Here is a 17409-nt window from a genome sequence, read left to right as displayed (position 1 = left end):
TGTGCATCATGCAACATCTATAGCAGTGTGTTTGCGCAATGGAGTGACATGCCCTTAATGACAATAAATATAGGTCAACTGGTGAGGAAGATAGAAGAGAGAAGAGGAATTGAGGAAATTGGCAGCAGCACAACGCCAACAAACTATACTCCTCCCCTGGTCTAAGCTTCTGTATTGCTGCACATTCAGGAATTACAGCACAGACTAGGTCACTCGCTTATCTGTTTCATCCAACAGTGAGACATGCCACAATTCTCACAGCAATTACTGCTCACTTTGAGATTGTAATGGGGAGTACATCTGTATAGTGGCGAGGTCCACAGAGTGCTCTTGGGCATTTTGGAGTACAGTAATAGATGCAGGTTTATCTTGAAAGATGAATGCAAGTCATAACACTCCGCTGTGAATGTGTTTGTTAAACATGTAGCAGTGGAGTAAACTAAAAAGATAACCAAAGCCTCTACCTTTTCTTCCAAGTAAAAGAAAAACACAAGGTTCAATTGCAAGTGCTTTGTCACGTCACGTTTTGTAACGTGCTTAATCCCGTTTCTTTCCTCCTCAGCAGCATTGGCGAGTCACAGGAGGCGTTTAGGATTAAATCATATATTACACTCCGTCAATGAGACCTTTTGCACAAGCCTCTGATGGCACAAAGAAGCAATGCAACGTGATTAGACATTGAAACTAAAATAATCCATTAGGAAATGGTTCTTGGTTAAGAAAGCCTGAATCCTAGTCCTGCCCATTTTGCAGCAGTTAGGCAGCATATATAATTTGGATTAACTCCAGTATGATGGAGAGAGTGGCAAAAGAGAGGGGGGAGGTGGAGACAAAGGGATCAGAGGGATTGAGGGTCACAGGGAAAAAGAAGAGACAACTTTAAAGGTTTAGTGGGAGGTATGTTGGTGCTTCAGTTGACAATGCTATATTCCTATTGTTTTTCTCCTCTAAGCCTCTATGTCTCTTCTAAGCAAGAAATGTGAAAAAGCTCTCAGAATGCACATCACGTCATGCACCGATTGGCTTGTCAAGGATGCACTAATTGCTGATATGCTGTTGAATTATAGGCAGGTTAATGACTCATTTAAGGAACTAATTGAATGGCACATAGATCACACGCATGCTCTTCCATTATGAGGTAAATCATTTTTGTCTGGATGCAGTGCCAGTATGGATCACAAACCAGAAGCCTTTATACTTTAAGCAACTTATTCCAGCTTTCTCTAAACACCCCCATAGCACTCCAGCATGCTAGGAATCACTTCAGAGCGTACAGGGGTCCGCCCTGGGGGTTCATCTGAGCTCGTCACAGTTCAAGAGGAATATGTGCTGCTTCACTTACTTAGTGCACTCACACATCTCTGGATGACTGGGGGTTCTCTCTGCAAACTGCCGCTCTTCTTTTGGCTTCCTTTAGCTTATTATAAGAACATTTTTGAATCAGCATTGGACCACTATAAAAGGTCATATATGAAAACACACTCCATATTGATCATGTCTGTTGTCAAAATAAATACATAAGCTCTTCTAACCACAATCCTTCTCCCTCACATCACAACTAGGATTAAACAGAAGAAAGAGAAGAGAAGAAATGAATACTACAAAAACAGTTGCTAGGCAACTAATCCATTGACACAAAATACCAGCTTGGATGTTGACACCACAAATGGCAATAATTAGCCAGTTATCGGGCCAAGAGTCCATTTGTTCTCATTGACCTGTAAATATAACATAAGCACTCATGTTAGCTGGGAGCTTCCACTACAGTATTAATGCACATCCTACAATGCTCTAATAGACATGGCTTAATACTTTAAAATTCTACATTGTAGCACCCTCTGTAGGATAACTGACAGCATAAATAAATGTTCTTAAATAAGATTTCCTGCTAGGGTTTAAAACCGCTAAGTGCAGAGGCCACCAACAGTACCCTCTTGTCTATAGTACATTTTAGCGAATAGTCTATTTCAAATAAAGCACTGAAATCTATTTGAGATCATTTATTGATAACCAAGCATAGTTAATTTTGTATACAAAATACCTGAGCAATATATGAAATTGATGTGGTGTTTAAATCAAACATTGGTAAATAAACAAATAGTGGTAGTTGATAAATGCAGGGAATCACTTTTTATGTTAACGTTTAATTTAGGATTACATTTATTAGAATAGATCAATCTACTTTCATCACTAAACTGTTCCACGTGTAAAATCAAAGTCTTACCACAGCCCTCGTGTCTCGGGTGCATACATCGTGTTGCGTGGCGATCAGCAGATGTCTTGTACGGTGTATTCTGTGTATGCATTGTGTTCGGTGCTCTTTAGAACATGCTCGAGTCCCTCACGGCTCCATGTCATTGTCATTCTGCAGAGTCTTCATAGCCAGGCCCCATAAGGTAACGCTGGAGATTAACTGACCCTCCCCTGCCCTGTAGGTGCCACTAGCGGCCTTAGTGGACGCTGTGAGCGGACTGTGACTGTCTGTTGGATGGAGGTAGGCCCTCCCTACGATACTGCCACCCGCCTCCATGGCCACCACGCCGCCCTCCACATAGGGGCCATAGAGGGCCTCCTGCGGCAGGGCATGTTTGGCCAGCTTAAGGTGGTCGGCGCCAGGAGGCGGCGGTGGACACTTCCCCGTGTGGTTGGAGGCGAGGAGGTGGTGCGGGACGAGCAACCGCAGCTCGGGGAGGCAGGTGGAGGTGGTAGCAGCGTGGCGGTGACCGCTGGGAGACGGAGTCCCTACAGCTCTGGGTTGATGCGGGGATGAAGACTTGCTTCCCCCCGTGTGGGGCATCAGGCCGGAGAAGGGCGGACCCACGGAAGACGGAGGCGCTGGGGGTTTGGACAACGCGCTGCCGGATCCTCCGGAGGTGCAGGACCGCTCCGGGGCTTCGGACTCGGGGCTGGTCTCTCGGGCCCCCTTGCAGTGCATGCGGCTGTGTCTCCTCATCAGGGCGGAGCGGGTGAAACTTTTGCCGCAGCCGTCGCAGACGTAGGGTCTCTCCCCCGTGTGGGACCGCGTGTGGCGGCGCAGGTCCCCTGAGCCGATGAAGGACTTCCCTACACAGACATGTATCCTCGGTCACATTTTAAGGAACATTGTGAGTAGTACATGACAACGTTATTTGTAAACATCCAGCAAAGGCAAGATTGATCTATTTGTAGACCATTTACAACAGACCCAAATTCCAGGGGTAGAGTAGGACATAAGTGGAGTGGGCGTATTGACGTATGGACTTCTCCGTTGTCACTCATCCGTGAGAGGACTGAATATGCGAGAGTGCAACTACCAGTGTTCAACAGACTGTGCATGCACGGGAGGGCAAACCCCTTGAGGACCCCCCCCCCCCAACCAGGGTCTCCTCATTTTCATCGTTATCGTTTATTTTACAGAGGTGTGCTGAAAAATTTCATTTATTTTTTTATAGTTTCTCTTATTCTATTTTCTCTTTCCTTGACTGTCTTGGACATTGGACTAACAATAAACGTAATCTCAAGATAAGTTTTGCATTTGGAAGTTTCTAAGCATTATATCAGGACACATCCGTTAGGATCAGAACTATAAATCACATAATCTAGCGAGAGAATGGCTGTATTTATGTTTAATGTTTGAGGGGTTAATAAAGGTAAGACTACATTTAGTTAGGCTATTTTAGGAGATAAGAGTTAGGGACAATGACATTAACCTATAATTAATTACTTTAATCATATTATTGTAGGAATGAACGAATAGTAAGCTGTGGAGAACTTTAGCACTACTCTGCATTGCGACTCCTCTTAAGACATGGTAATGTATTTAGTATTAGGAAAATATATCATTTATATGTATAATTTGTTCAAATCTCGTTTGTTACATTCATAATACTGCCAATACAAGGGAATTCATCAATGGGCCATAGGCTAAATGACCATGGTGTTACCTTAGTGGGGGATAGATTATCTGACATCTATTTAAATGACATCTTTAGCGATCTTTGAGATTGGCACTTTAATATATTGTTAATATAAATACGAACAGCATTCTTTCTATCCGGCAAAGCTGGGTTGGATGGCGGTTCTGCTGACCTACGTTCCCAGAACCACATGTTTCCTCCGGATTTATCACAGACTCTATGACCTTTCCAAACTTGAAGACAGGAAGCTCCTTACCGCAGGTGTCACAGTGGTGCGTTTTGTCCCCAGCGTGGCGGACCTTGTGCTTCAGCAGCTTCCTCTGCATGTTGAAAGACTTTCCACACTGGTCACAGGTGAATGTCTTGTCTGTGGTGTGGGTCTTTTTGTGGTCTTTGAGATTGCTGAAGTTGCTGAAACCTGGTAAATAAAGTAAAGGAAATCTCACCGAGGTAAAACTACAGTCAGGGGTTGTGTTGCCTTTGTCGATTTCGATCTGGTTTGGTTATGATCTCAACATATAGTGCCAAGTAAAGTCACTTTAGGTAAGAGTGTTATAGTTTTTGGCCTCTGTGTCTATGGTTAAAATTGTGATGTTGTGATTTGTGTTTGAATTAAAATGCTAATGAAAGAAAAACATTACCTACCTCTCCCACATATATCGCACAGGTGTGGCTTCTGGCCGGTGTGGACCACAATATGTCGCTGGACATCTCCTGCTGCAGCAAAGCTGTGATGCAGAAGACAGCGGTTTAAGTACAATGCATGTCATTGACGATCCTTCACAATGCACCAATGCAACCTCTTATCAACCCACATGTCAGTTAGCCTACCTCTTCCCGCATAGCTCACAGATGTACGGCTTCTCTCCAGTGTGTCGGCGCAAGTGTGTCTGTAAGTTTCCAGCCTGGATTTAAAGGGGAAAGGAGAGCAGTAGTCTGTGTTTTGCGAGGGTTCCACATGGAAAGTAAACAAATACTTAACAATACATTGAAGAATGCAGTGTCACGTTACCTGTGAAAAGTTCTTTCCGCAAACGTTGCACTGGAAGGGCTTTTCACCTGGAGAGGAAAAATGTGTAGTTTATAAAGGTACAACTCTTTAACACTTCTGCCATTTGTGTTTTTCCATCTGTGGTTACATTATGTAGACCTCAATGTGTTTGGTCTACATACACAATACATTGATTTCAACAGAGTGTAAAAATCATTGCATTGTGTATGGAGTATAAAAAAAATACATACATTGATTTCAAAATATTATGTGAAAATCAATGCATTGTGTAAGGAGAATAAATACCGGTATGGGAGCGTTTGTGAAGCTCCAGGTTGCTGGGGTGTTTGAAGATCTTTCCACACACGGTGCAGCAGTACTGCTTGTGTCCCGTCTGCTTCAGGGTGTCCGAGGTCTTCTTTGGGTCGTCTTCCTCAAGGTCCGCAGGGGGGGGACTGGGTAGCTGGATCTCGGGCGCTGCCTCCTGAACCCCCTCTGTGTCCCGTGATGGGCCCTCTGTGGGGAGAACCTCCGGTCCTTGGCTCTGAGTGGGAGGCTCCTCCTGGTGGATCTCTCGACTGGGAACGCAAAGTACCGGCTCACTGACCGACTCGGCATACATCTCTTCCAAGGCCTTCTGAGACCGCAGGTAGTTGTACTTCTTCAGGTACAGCGTCTTCTTGGGGCGCACCAACTTGTTTTTGTCTTCCGATTCAGGGGCTGAATTGGGGGCTGCTGCAGCCGACGGTGCCGTGGATGGTGACGATGCGTCAGTGGTATTCTTTTCCACCATCGTGGCCCCGCATGTAGGTATTTGATGGGCCGTGCTAGCGGAGCACACAGGGGTGAGACTATGGGTGCCTTGGCTGATCACAAGTGATTGACTCTGCTGTTGCTGATCTCCCACGTCCAGCAAAGGGCTGGGGCCTTGATTTGATTCTTGGTTGTTCTGTGCTGCGCTCTCTTTAAAGTACTGCTTGCTATAGAAGTTGCGAAGTTTGTAGCCATGGACCAACTGCTTCTCCACAGGAGCCTGTGTGCCATCACAATTTGAGCTGCTATGGCGCGCTGGAAGGTGCAGACCTTTAGGGTCCGAGTTGTTGTTGCAGCTTGATCTTTGAGCTTCAGATGTAGGGCAGTGGAGGTCGATGTGATGGGGAAGCCCCCCTCCCAAGATGCAGTCATGATCAGAGTTCAGAAGAGAGAATGATGTGGTATCTGCTGGTGGCGGACATGGCTTGAGGAAAGCATTGCACATGCTCAGGAGGTTTGGGACCTGCAAACACTGGGCGATGTCCAGAAGAGCCTGGACATTATCCTGGTTGATGTCCAGATGGGAGGTGTACATATAGTCCAGAACTTGTCCGATGCCACTGACATCTTGAATAACCAGGTGAAACACATCATTCTTCTGACTGGGGGAGTTTTGGAACAAGGACCTAGAAGTATTAAGTTATCATTATCATTTAGGTTTAAAACATGTCATCAATGTATAATATAAATAATGCAAATAAGGCACCTGAAATAAGAACTGAAGGCAGCCAAGACATTTTTGTGAGCTTTGAAGCAGACACCTTTGACCACAAGCATGCAGTCACAGAGCAGACCCTGGATCCTCTGCTCTTGGAGTTGCTGAAGAAGGTGAGAACTGTGACTGGACAGCGTATCCATGGTCGGTCGCTCAACTGTTGAACGACGGAGCCATCAAAACAACTAATGGATGAGTGCCAACAACATGTAAAAGATAATAAGAAAAATTAATGATGACGATAAATACTTTGTTGAATACATCGGCGTATACATGAAATAAAATATAAGATCCGGTCGGAAACCCGTTTCGGATTGCTCAGAGACCAATCATGAAGAAATTGTAAAATACCTCCAAAGCTACTAGGATTTCATTTGAATGCTTTAAGATTGCGCATGGTTTAAAGTGATTTTAAACCACACCGTTTATTTGGATAGGTTAGCGGAACTGTACTTCACCCCAATTGAATGAAGCTACTACAAAGCCTCATACTTGCAAAATAGATACATAAACCAATGTGTTGTCCGCCACTCACCTTTCATTTGCTTGAGTGGTCACTTTTTTTTTTACGTACCTCACTTCCTGGTCCGTCATGTAATTCGAACTATTTACATATAACTGTTTATATCTCCAATATTATTGACAAGTAATCTAAGCAGCTCAAAAATTAAAATCAGATCTATATTATTTAAAAACACGGATCGACATAATTGCCAAAGTTAAACGATTAAATTCATATTTTCCACAAGCAGGAACCATCAACCTCGGAACGTTTGATTAGGCTATTTTGTCTTACAGAGCAATGTAATGTGTAGCAACTGCTCCGGCCTCACTGTGGTCACGTGTGTTATGGAAAGTTTTTCCAAACTGGAGTATCGCTGCACGTCTCCCTAACTGCAGATAACAAATGTATTACGAACAGGGGCTTTATTCCGGTTTAATATATTTCCATTCAGCAGTTGTTTGTGTTACTGCTAAGGGTTAGCGTCACGTCAGCGTCGGCTTGCCAACTTAAGCTTTCTTTGTAGAGACGTGGTCGTTGTGATTTTATCTGCTGTTATACATTCCCTAAGGTACATTTTTCCTTAATGAGTTCATTTTATTAAAGGGAGTTAGTTATCAGCATGGTATTTTTCACCTGTAATGCGTGTGGCGAATCGCTGAAGAAAGTACAAGTTGAGAAACACGTGAATATGTGTAGAGGATGCGAAGTTCTCTCTTGTATAGACTGTGGGAAAGACTTTTGGTAAGTTAAATATCAATTTATCTATCGACACTATGCACTATTTTAACGTCACTAGCTTCACTGATATTAACATTGTCGTGCACTATGATCGTCTGCTTATGTTTTGTTACAATTGGTTGACAACAGGGGCAATGACTACAGAAATCACTTAAAATGCATCACTGAAGACCAGAAGTATGGAGGGAAGGGCTTTGAGGCGAAGTCTAACAAAGGCGAAGTTAAACAGCAGCAGTGGATCCAGGTAAACGACAACGCAGATGGATGTCTTAACGACACCCAGATTTTATATTTATCATACATAAAAAAAATGTATGGCATGCTGTTGGACAATAATCATTAGTTGTGATCATCAAAGGTAAATAAAAGCATGCAAATAATACATTTTAATTTGGATTTTTTTTATCTCAACAGAGGATTAATGATGCCATGAACAAACCAGGAGTAAGTCAGAAGATGAAGGACATCCTCAGTCAAGTCAGTTCATATGATAACGTCCCAAGAAAGAAAGCCAAGTTTCAGGTTGGTGAAAAGTATATTTTTGATTATTATTGATATTGTATGCTGAAGGCTTGTAGGAGGTAACTCAGTTTGTTGTCCTTTTCCCATATGGCTGCCCATCAGAACTGGATGAAAAACAGTTTGAGAATGACCAATCCGAATCTACAGGACGAAGTCTGGGAAATTTTTTCTGCAGCTACGACCAATGTAAGACATTGCTTCCATTCAACAAACATGCTACTGGATTTTAGTCTACTCTTAACTATCTTTGTCAATGGTAAAGCGTTATTCTTATATTGAACAGACATTGTTGATTGAATTGCATAACATTGGCAGTTTTGCATATTTTTCCCTGTGATTAATACTGTATGTGTTCACGTCAATCTGCCCTGTGTCCATTTATGATTTGAAAGGGAGCCGAAGCCTCCAAGCTGAATACCACAGCTGAAGATACTCCAGCTGAGGTGAAGGTGCAGAATGAATCAGAGGAGCTGGCTACTAAAGAGGAGAAGAAGAAGCTGAACAAGAGGGAGCGTAAAGAGGCCAGGCAGCAGAAGAACGGGAAGACGAAGAAGGGTGCTGAAAATGCCCCTGCCGTCGAACATGGAGAAAAGGTGAAGAAAAGAAAACATGCCTCAGAAGAAGCAAATGGAGAAGAGAATGGAGACGAGACGTCCACAAAGAAAAGGAAGAAAAGCAAGGACTGCTCTGAAGGTAAGACCATGCACATGATTGTTTTTGTAAATGATTTCTGCGTCTATCTAATCTGAATGGAGACTCAAACATCAAACATCTATAAAAAATATATATTTTTTGTGCAGCTCAGGAGCATTAAGACTGGATGCAGAAGAGATCGTTTAATAACAAGTTCTACTTGGAGTAATCTTTCTTGTTATTAAATGTTTTAAGGATTGGGTGGCCTGTCTGTCTACTTACTTACCGAGCTTTGTGCACGCACTCTGCCTGTGCACTAATTACGCATGACCGGAGTCTCAAGGCTCAATGACAAGGCTTGGCAGACCTATTGCTACAGTTGGCAAGCTAGTCATGTGTTTCTGCAGGATTTGCTTTTGAGGGAGTCCTGAAGCGAGGGGTGGAGTTTTTCCGACTTGATATTTTTAAAACTAGCTTACTTTTTTTGGCTGGTTCCTCCAAATTGCCTTTCCTAGCTTTAATATAATTCTTTCCTCATGTTTGGATTTTTCCTAGATGACCAAGATGAAAGCCAATCGGCAGATGAGGTTGAGGAGCGAGAAGCTTCCAAAGGTAACAGATTTCATGACAGCATTTTATGTCCCTTTTTTATGATTTGGTATATGTATTGGAGGAAAGAGTCACTAGGGGTCAGTGTTTGGATTTCAAGTCATTTTATTTGTAAATGAATCTATTAGTTGTTTAATGTGATCAAATTGGTGGTAGCTGGATGCCTAGTGACTTTAGAACCTTGTATTGATTGATAGTTTAATGCATGTTCTTGGACTCCAGGCAAATTCAACTGGAAGGGAACAATTAAGGCTGTCATCAGACAATCAACTGACCAAGAGATTTCGGTGAAAAAACTCAAAAAGAAGGTGAGACATTTTATTTCAGAGATGCCATACAGTCCGTCAACGACCTCAAACCCAAGAGCCTCGTAACATAACATGGAAAATATATATTTGGTAGTAGGCTTAATCTGATGTTTTGTTTATACAGGTTTTGGCAGCATACTACACTTTCAGCGGTGAGAGCAATTTCAAATCAGAGGAGCAGTTGATGGCCCTTTTCAACAAGAAGATCAAGGGAAATCCAAAATTCAAGGTTTTGAAAGACAAAGTTAAACTTGTAAATTAATATCCACAACACTTATGCTATTCCAAAACCATCCATTTCTACATCCTGGTTTCTCCTGGTCTCCATGATCCTGATGCCTTTTGTTAAGCGTCTCAAAGATTAAATACTTTTATTATGAAGTTGTTGTATGTGATTATTGTTATCTTGGACAAATATTACCAATCATTTTAATAGATATGGACAATTAGTAATTATCCACCAGTGGATTTGGTGGTTTAAGATGTTTTGAAATGTAATGATTTAAAAAAAAACTTTTAATTGATATCGTAGGGCCTCATTTATATTACCTATTTGTCGTCAATTAATGCCATTCATGTTTTTATAAAGATGGTAATTTTATATAATTCAGCCTCATTTATTTAACTTGTGTGTAATAAGTGGATGAAGTCCATGTTTTTTTTAATCTATAAGTGAGTTTGCCCAAATTGCTTATACACCGATATATATATAGATAATGTTTTAGACGCTCTGTTGCGCATTCCGAGGCCCGAGGTAAGGCTGGGAAAAGCCACCTTATCTGTGGGATTGGATGTTGGATTGGGGAAAGGAAAGGGGGATAGGTGCACCTGAGGTGAATTTGACTCTCACACGGAACAGAGCTAATGCACATTCCTCGGCACCCCGAACGGGGTTCACTTGGCCAGGCACACAGAAGCTCCATAGAAGGTGGATGCCTGGCGTCAGCCTCAGGTGAGGTTTTAATGCTGTCTGATTTCCCACTACTAGAATGAGCAGCCTCTCTACCATGTGTACACACACACACACACACACACACACACACACACACACACACACACACACACACACACACACACACACACACACACACACACACACACACACACACACACACACACACACACACACACACACACACACACACACACACACACACACACTTCTGCCCGGCTTTATGAAGCTCTGCTAATCCTTGCAAGTTTAACACTGATACTCATTCATCACTCTGCTTACTTGTAATAGTATATTGCATACTTGGGTATTAGTGAAAGTGTTACTCAAGTTGGCTAGTATTAAAATGGGGTTTGCTGGCCCAAAGTAGATGTTTAGTTATTTTTTGGGGGGACTCGACTATTTAAAAAAAAAAAGACTTGCTCAGTTGAAACTTGCAGACAATACAACATTGTTTAGATTGCATTGGAAGTTATACATCTTACTCCTTCGTATGATAATACATGCAATGCATGTGATTGTTTTATTTACTCAGACTAGTGTTTAAAAGGTTGTTTAATTACTCAAATTGCAACATGGTTAACTATATGCTGAACTACGGACCAGAACCAAAAATCATTAATAATTTATTTGATGAGTTGTAAAAAATAATTTGAATGCGTTTGATCAATTTGCAGCGGCATCCTTCTGCCTATTGTTGTGGAAATATTTTTTACGTAGGAATTCGATATTAAGGCCTTCTTTTCTTATAGCCAATTCTTTGAGGTTTGTTGGTTTGTATATTTTAAACCAGGTCGCTTTTATTGACCCAAAACTTTCTCTTCATTAAAGAGCGATTAAAGCGAACTAACAATTTCGTCTAAATGTAATGAATGTAATGATACATTCAAATTCTGCGTGAATGCAAACAATGGATGAAGTGGAGAGTGGATGAAGTGGTTTCCAAAAATCTAAACGTTGCGTTTAAAGCTACGTCACCAACCAGGAAGTAGTGGAGAACCTAGGTGCTAAGACAGAACTGTCTTTAAAAAGGTCTCTGTATCTAGCAATTCAGTAAAAAAAAGACATGCTCGACAACAGTGAATTTGCAACTTTACGAAACAGATTCAGGAGAGATGCCGAACTTCTTCTGCAAGGATCTACATTGGATGAAAATGAGGAAAAGGGTAAGGCAAGCGTCATAAGTGTTAGCTGTAACTTTTGTGTGGGTGATCAAGTGGTGAATATCAGCATTATATTGTACTTAAGATTCAACACTAATACGCAGCAGATACCACATATATAAATTATAGATTGGTAGGCCTATGTATAATCCATATCTTAAACTTCTGGCAGTTAATGTTCGTAGAAGTCACAATTTTAGCCGGAATAAACGTGTAACGTTATATCTGTTGATAACACAGCACGACGCTTAGCTGGCATTTTAATGCACACCGTTTCATTCGAAAGTTTTCGATTGTTTTTTCTATTTGAAAATTAAGATAAACGTACATATCTACATTGTTAAGCTTTTAAGGTTTCAAACAGAGGACTCTTGGTGAGCGGGTAGGATGGGCAGTGGTCTAAACTCAATGCCCTGTGGAAGGGCTCCAGCAATTCTTAATTGTTTTCATTGGAGGCAGACTGTCAGCACTGGGATGCAACATGATAAGACATCTACCATGTCCCGCCTTAACGGTTAATTAATATAGATAAAAGAAAGAGCAAAACCGCTCACCCCTCGTTTGACTCCTGGATGATTCATTTTGCAATGATTTTGCCAAATGGAGTCGGGTATTATGTGTGGTTCTTCACCAGGGTCTGAGGTCTTGGTTCTTGCATGCCCAGCAGTTTTTTCTTCTGCACATAGGAATGCGTAAGGCTGACTCTACTAGTATCTGTTCAGGGCATGGATTTCGTACTGGACATTTCAGGGCACACTTGCCTTGATACTTCTGCAGCTGATTTTGATACATGTAATCAACCACTAAAGTATGGCCTTCCTTTAAATGCCCTCCTTATCTAAAAGATGTCTATCTGTTTCGCCAGAAAAAAAAGTTTGACCTAGACTGAGATGATTCTCATAATCTGGAGGAAATCCAATACTTTACTGTAACGTGGTACGACTTTCGAGGAAGTTCTTTTGATGGCAGTCGTAGTTAAAATGTACCATAGCAGGAATATATATCTTTTTTAAATGGCTTTTAATTAAGTGAGATGAGTTTGTTCATTGGATTTGTAATTTCTTCTTTTGTGGAGAAAAGTATAATGTCTACCCCAAAAGATGTCTGCCTACATGACGCAAGATTTCGTAAATACACTATTATATTTCACTATCATGAAAAAGACAACATGTAGGTCTAGGTCTACAATACAAAATTAGTATAAAAGTGCACAAGGGTTGCTGAGGGTCCTTTGGTACGAGGGGAGTATGGCTTTGAATGAGCGGATGACCCTAGAGGTCTTTGTAACCCCTCTGTCTGTGAATCATAGAAGGGGCATAATGGTTCATGGCCTACACAGCAGCTCTTATAGTCCTTTGCTTATGGTGGTTTAATACAGGCTTATATGAAGGATTTGAAAACCACACTTACTAACTTAAAGTAATTGATTTATCTCTTATTTTTAACAATGCTGGTCTGCGATCTAATCATCACAACGTTCTTTACTAAAACATCAGTTTCCAATATATTTAGTAAAAAGGATTTCATGGTACTGATTCTGCAAAAGAGCATTTAGTGTCTGCATGCCTGCCATACATTAAAGCAATAGCTTTTCAATGTGTGTTGCATCCAAAAACACAACACGGTATCACCACCCAGGTACATAATGTTATAAAAAAAAACAAATTGCTACTGCTTTTGTTTTGCCATCTTTGTGGCCGGTTCGTTCTCGTGACGGCTCTGCATCACAATCAGCACAAAAAAGTGATATTTAGAAATTATATCGGTGACCGAAGTTTTAAGGAAGAAGGTTATGATGGTTTCTTCACAGGGCGGTATTGTCCATTTAAAGGCCTCGGTCCCTAACTCACTCGGAAGTGGCTGAAAAGCGTAAAAAGTGTCATTGGAGAGGAGGGTTTTTTACTGGAACCTTGTGTTGCCACGCAGGTTCCCACTGGTCCTTGGTTCACACACAGGGCCCTTTCTCTGTAAAGTTCACATGTTCTCCCTGTATTCACGTATGTTCCTCTGGGGACTCCTACCTCTCCACACATGCAGGATAGTGGACAAGCTTGTTAAGAGACCAAAGGATGAATATCTGAGGAACTAGGCAAGGGAGTGAAGTCAAGTATGACGATGAAAAAGCTTGTGTTCTTCCTCAGTTTAGGGTATGGGAATAAAACGCAATGAAATAGGCTTAAGTGAGTACATTCATGCTAAAATAGACTAAAGGCTTGATACAAGTTATATAACGCAATTGAGGCTACCAAATAATAAAAAAAAAATCTTGTGCCCCAAAGAAGTGAAAAAGGACGCATTGGCAGACTATTAAACAGTCTTGTTTCTTTATCTTTTAAGGTAAAAAGGAAGAAGAGGCAAAATCTCTCCCACGCTTTAACAGACATTCTGTCTTCTGGATAATGGCGTCCGTGGCTGTCACATATTATGTCGACTTCCTGAGCGTTCTCATGCAGAGCGAAGACATCAAAAGGTGAGGATTGCAGTTTGAGGTCATTCACATTCATTCCCATCAAACATTTCTTTCAACAATAATTGTATAACTTATGTGCATTCATAAAAAATGTAAGAAACCTGTTGTCAGTGTTTTTTTCCCCTCTCCCTCTCTTTCATAGTTGGTGGTTTAATGTGGGTTTGACACTCCTTGGTATCTGCCTTACCCTGGCCGGGTTTTGCATTGTGTACCTGGAGTGGTATAAAGGCATCACGCACTATGACCAGGAATACCCTGCCATCCCCCCCCTTACCACAGCAGCCTTCATTGCAGCGTCTTGCAGGTAAAATCACCAATTAAAGGAATCATAAATGAATCTGTTAAACTGTTAAAAAGGTCTCGGGTCCATAAACAGTTGGACCATAAACTTCTTTTTGAGTCTTTCATGAATGGATTACAATGAAATGATTACGGGTGACGTCCCTTTGACTAATCTATCTTTCTTTATTGGAAACGGTTGCAGCAACAAAGTGCAAATATTGTGAAGCAATGTATTTTTCTGTTTTTCTTTACAGTTTGAACATAGCACTGTGGCCAGTTTGGTCGTTCTTCACACCGCTCATCCTGTTCACTCAGTTCATGGGCATAGTGATGCTCATCTCTCTACTTGGCTAAGATAACCAGTGAGATCTGTGAAAGGAAACTGTACAAAATCAACAAGTTCTGAATAGAGTGCTGTAAAATGTACTCAATGATTTAAAATCCGCTCCCTTTGTTTTAGTACGTTAGCCTTTTTAAAGTCAGTCCAGAGTTTTGTTTGTTCTTTCACATTCATATTATTTTAAAGGGATTTCATAAATGTATATTTGTACCAGAGCTGTGCAGATGGGTTATAAATCCAAAGCTAAAACCAAACGAGCAAATTGATATGCCAAAGGGGTCTGGAATATTTTCTTTCTTTGAAAGATCTGTGAATATTTGTTTTATTTAAAAAGCAAATAATTTATTTAAGTAGCATATAAATCTTCCACAAAAGCAAACATTGTTTGAATGGATAGAAATGTTCTTGCTACAACTAAATTGCACACTTACGTTTTACAGTCTGACTAAATTAACTTCTACCTTAACTATTGAACCATTTGATATTGAAGAGGGACTTTACCATTAGATTATGATGTTTCTTTGTTGTGTACAAACACTCCATTCGACTACATGTGTCATATTTTTTGTTGAAACATTACATTGATTAATAATCAGAATTTGATACGTTCTAATTTTCCATTAGTGTGGGCAACGTCATTGAGTGGACTGATTAATGTTGATTTTTTTTTTTATCTAATAATTTGTTTGATTTGTGTATATATTAATTTTATTTTGTGGGTGTTTTTACAAAGTTGGAATAATGACCATATACAATATTTGTAACTTTTTAAAGTGTTCGTTTTTGCTATATTATTTGATTAAAATGTATTTAATTCTAACCACTGAATTTGTCTAACTTGATAATGGTATTTCTTCACAATGTATCGTGAATTTCTACATTCAACTATCATTTATATCATTATACAATGGGTGAATATGACACATACTCTTGCTTAGTATTTTTTGACGTGGATTTTAAGATCCCGGATCGTAAAATGCTTGTCAGGTAAAACAAATTAAGAGTATCTGACTTGGTGGATCATACATTGACTTAAGTGGGAAATGGTAGAAATGTCTTTCAATCTAAAACGGATTCAACTTGTAGGCCTGCATAAGGAGATGACCTGAGATTGAGGGAAATGTATAAAGCCACTGTTAGTTTTCTCAATTATAAATGAACAGGCCAGTGACCAGGGTCACCCCATTTAGAAAAATAAATACATAATAATTAAAAGAGCACATCGCCACATCCCTTGTTGAAGCTGGACTGCTAGTATTATAGCTAGATACCTTGTAGCATAACAATTATGGATCTGACTAATGTCCTTACAGCAAAATAAACATACTGACACTCCTAGGTGTTGCTCATAGACCGTATGGTAGCGCCATTAGACTACATGTTGAACCTTCTTACGGTTTATCTAGGGTTGAGCCTCACTTTGGTTGGCCCATACATCCAGGAGGCGTTTCTTACTTGCAGAAAGACGAATTACAGGGACATCAATGGCTAATGCTGACGTCAATGTGCTATAAAAAACTTCCAATTCAATCAACGTGTTTATTGGATGATCAAACCCTTATTAGGATACTTTGATGGCGGGAGGATAGGTCTATAACTATTTTAATGCAAACACGAATTGATTGACAAATCGATACTATGCAGATTGTCTGGTAATTAAGGGAAGACCTCCGAGCCACAAAGACGAGAAGGCCTTAAACGCTTAATCACCTTGGATATTCGTGAATCCATTGTCTTTTTCCTCGCACACATTAATCATGACAAGCAAGAACAACCAAGTAAATGTATTTCTTCAACGGTAGCAAGCGGATATGTCTTCATTAAGACACATCCAAGGAGGGCGACCTACGCATAAGGGGTCAAATACAAAGTACAAATTGATTAATTATTCTTTTTTTTACCAACCCTAAAATGTGTTGTAGCTCCATAATCCAAAGAAGGCCCAAAGCATATCGGAAAGTCTGGAATCTCATGGGATCTCAAGGATCTGTAATCGGGTGGACGGATCTTTCCTTCTTACGATATTTGATTACGAACCCCAATTTGATTTGTGGTTAACTGGTTAGTAAGAAGCGTTCGTCTTTATCAGGTTCAAACAAATAAGACATGTTCCATTGCATTGCATTGATGCGCACCTTCCGACCGGCCACCAACTCACACCTGTAAGGAGTCTCACCTTTCTCTAAGTTATTTCTCCTTGTGGTGGGCCTGACACCCGATATCCACACTGAACGGACTTTAACAGAGATTTAAAAGGACGGTGGTCGCGTTTCCATTAGACTGAATCGCACATTTCTGAACAGAATTAACTCGTTTTTATTCGGAATAATCCGCGGTTCTATGCATGTCATTTTTTTTTTATCAACCGTTGGCAAGGAAAACAGATGGTGGTTTAAAGAGAGGATCTTTGATTACATCTCACATTTTGTATTTTCTTCGAATCGGATAGTCCTCATTTGAAGAGGTAAAGTG

General features: G+C 40.7%; 3 protein-coding genes across 9 annotated transcripts; 2 read left to right on the top strand and 1 right to left on the bottom strand.

Annotated features, from left to right (window-relative positions):
- Positions 1-1706: 1706 nt before the first annotated feature.
- zbtb49 (zinc finger and BTB domain containing 49) lies at positions 1707-12683 on the bottom strand. Of its 7 annotated transcripts, none has more exons than XM_056605731.1 (8): positions 12400-12683; positions 6407-6519; positions 5194-6326; positions 4909-4955; positions 4728-4801; positions 4542-4624; positions 4153-4314; positions 1707-3063 (listed from the first exon to the last, which is right to left on the bottom strand). In XM_056605731.1, exons 1-8 carry the CDS (start codon positions 12424-12426, stop codon positions 2342-2344), a joined length of 2361 nt encoding a protein of 786 aa, XP_056461706.1. In that variant the 5' UTR covers positions 12427-12683; the 3' UTR covers positions 1707-2341. The 7 variants fall into 7 exon arrangements, with proteins under 7 accessions (XP_056461706.1, XP_056461703.1, XP_056461700.1 ...); XM_056605728.1 differs by having other exon boundaries at positions 6407-6572; positions 12400-12682; XM_056605725.1 differs by lacking the exon at positions 12400-12683 and adding an exon at positions 6951-7284 and having other exon boundaries at positions 6407-6572.
- lyar (Ly1 antibody reactive homolog (mouse)) lies at positions 7211-10111 on the top strand. Its single transcript, XM_056605734.1, has 8 exons — positions 7211-7661; positions 7788-7902; positions 8073-8180; positions 8283-8366; positions 8573-8873; positions 9369-9425; positions 9645-9730; positions 9855-10111. Exons 1-8 carry the CDS (start codon positions 7540-7542, stop codon positions 9990-9992), a joined length of 1011 nt encoding a protein of 336 aa, XP_056461709.1. The 5' UTR covers positions 7211-7539; the 3' UTR covers positions 9993-10111.
- Positions 11642-15765, top strand: tmem128 (transmembrane protein 128). Its single transcript, XM_056605737.1, has 4 exons — positions 11642-11848; positions 14183-14315; positions 14458-14619; positions 14852-15765. The coding sequence occupies exons 1-4, from the start codon at positions 11749-11751 to the stop codon at positions 14949-14951; spliced, it is 495 nt and encodes a 164-aa protein (XP_056461712.1). The 5' UTR covers positions 11642-11748; the 3' UTR covers positions 14952-15765.
- The last annotated feature ends 1644 nt before the right edge of the window (positions 15766-17409 follow it).

Source organism: Gadus chalcogrammus, chromosome 13, assembly GCF_026213295.1.
Source record: "Gadus chalcogrammus isolate NIFS_2021 chromosome 13, NIFS_Gcha_1.0, whole genome shotgun sequence".
NCBI lineage: Eukaryota > Metazoa > Chordata > Actinopteri > Gadiformes > Gadidae > Gadus > Gadus chalcogrammus.
Note: the sequence above shows the minus strand (reverse complement) of the source record. Positions and strands in the feature narration are given on the sequence as shown.

Coding starts and splice junctions, on each gene's coding strand:
- zbtb49 (XM_056605725.1), bottom strand. Junction 4,956..5,193: donor TCACAAACGCTCCCATACCG/GTATTTATTCTC, acceptor TTTCCTCTCCAG/GTGAAAAGCCCTTCCAGTGC. Junction 4,315..4,541: donor GTGCGATATATGTGGGAGAG/GTAGGTAATGTT, acceptor TTTATTTACCAG/GTTTCAGCAACTTCAGCAAT.
- tmem128 (XM_056605737.1), top strand. CDS start 11,749: ATGCTCGACAACAGTGAATTTGCAACTTTACGAAACAGATTCAGGAGA. Junction 14,316..14,457: donor CAGAGCGAAGACATCAAAAG/GTGAGGATTGCA, acceptor TCTCTTTCATAG/TTGGTGGTTTAATGTGGGTT. Junction 14,620..14,851: donor TTCATTGCAGCGTCTTGCAG/GTAAAATCACCA, acceptor TTTTCTTTACAG/TTTGAACATAGCACTGTGGC.
- lyar (XM_056605734.1), top strand. CDS start 7,540: ATGGTATTTTTCACCTGTAATGCGTGTGGCGAATCGCTGAAGAAAGTA. Junction 8,181..8,282: donor GAAAGAAAGCCAAGTTTCAG/GTTGGTGAAAAG, acceptor GCTGCCCATCAG/AACTGGATGAAAAACAGTTT. Junction 9,426..9,644: donor GGAGCGAGAAGCTTCCAAAG/GTAACAGATTTC, acceptor CTTGGACTCCAG/GCAAATTCAACTGGAAGGGA.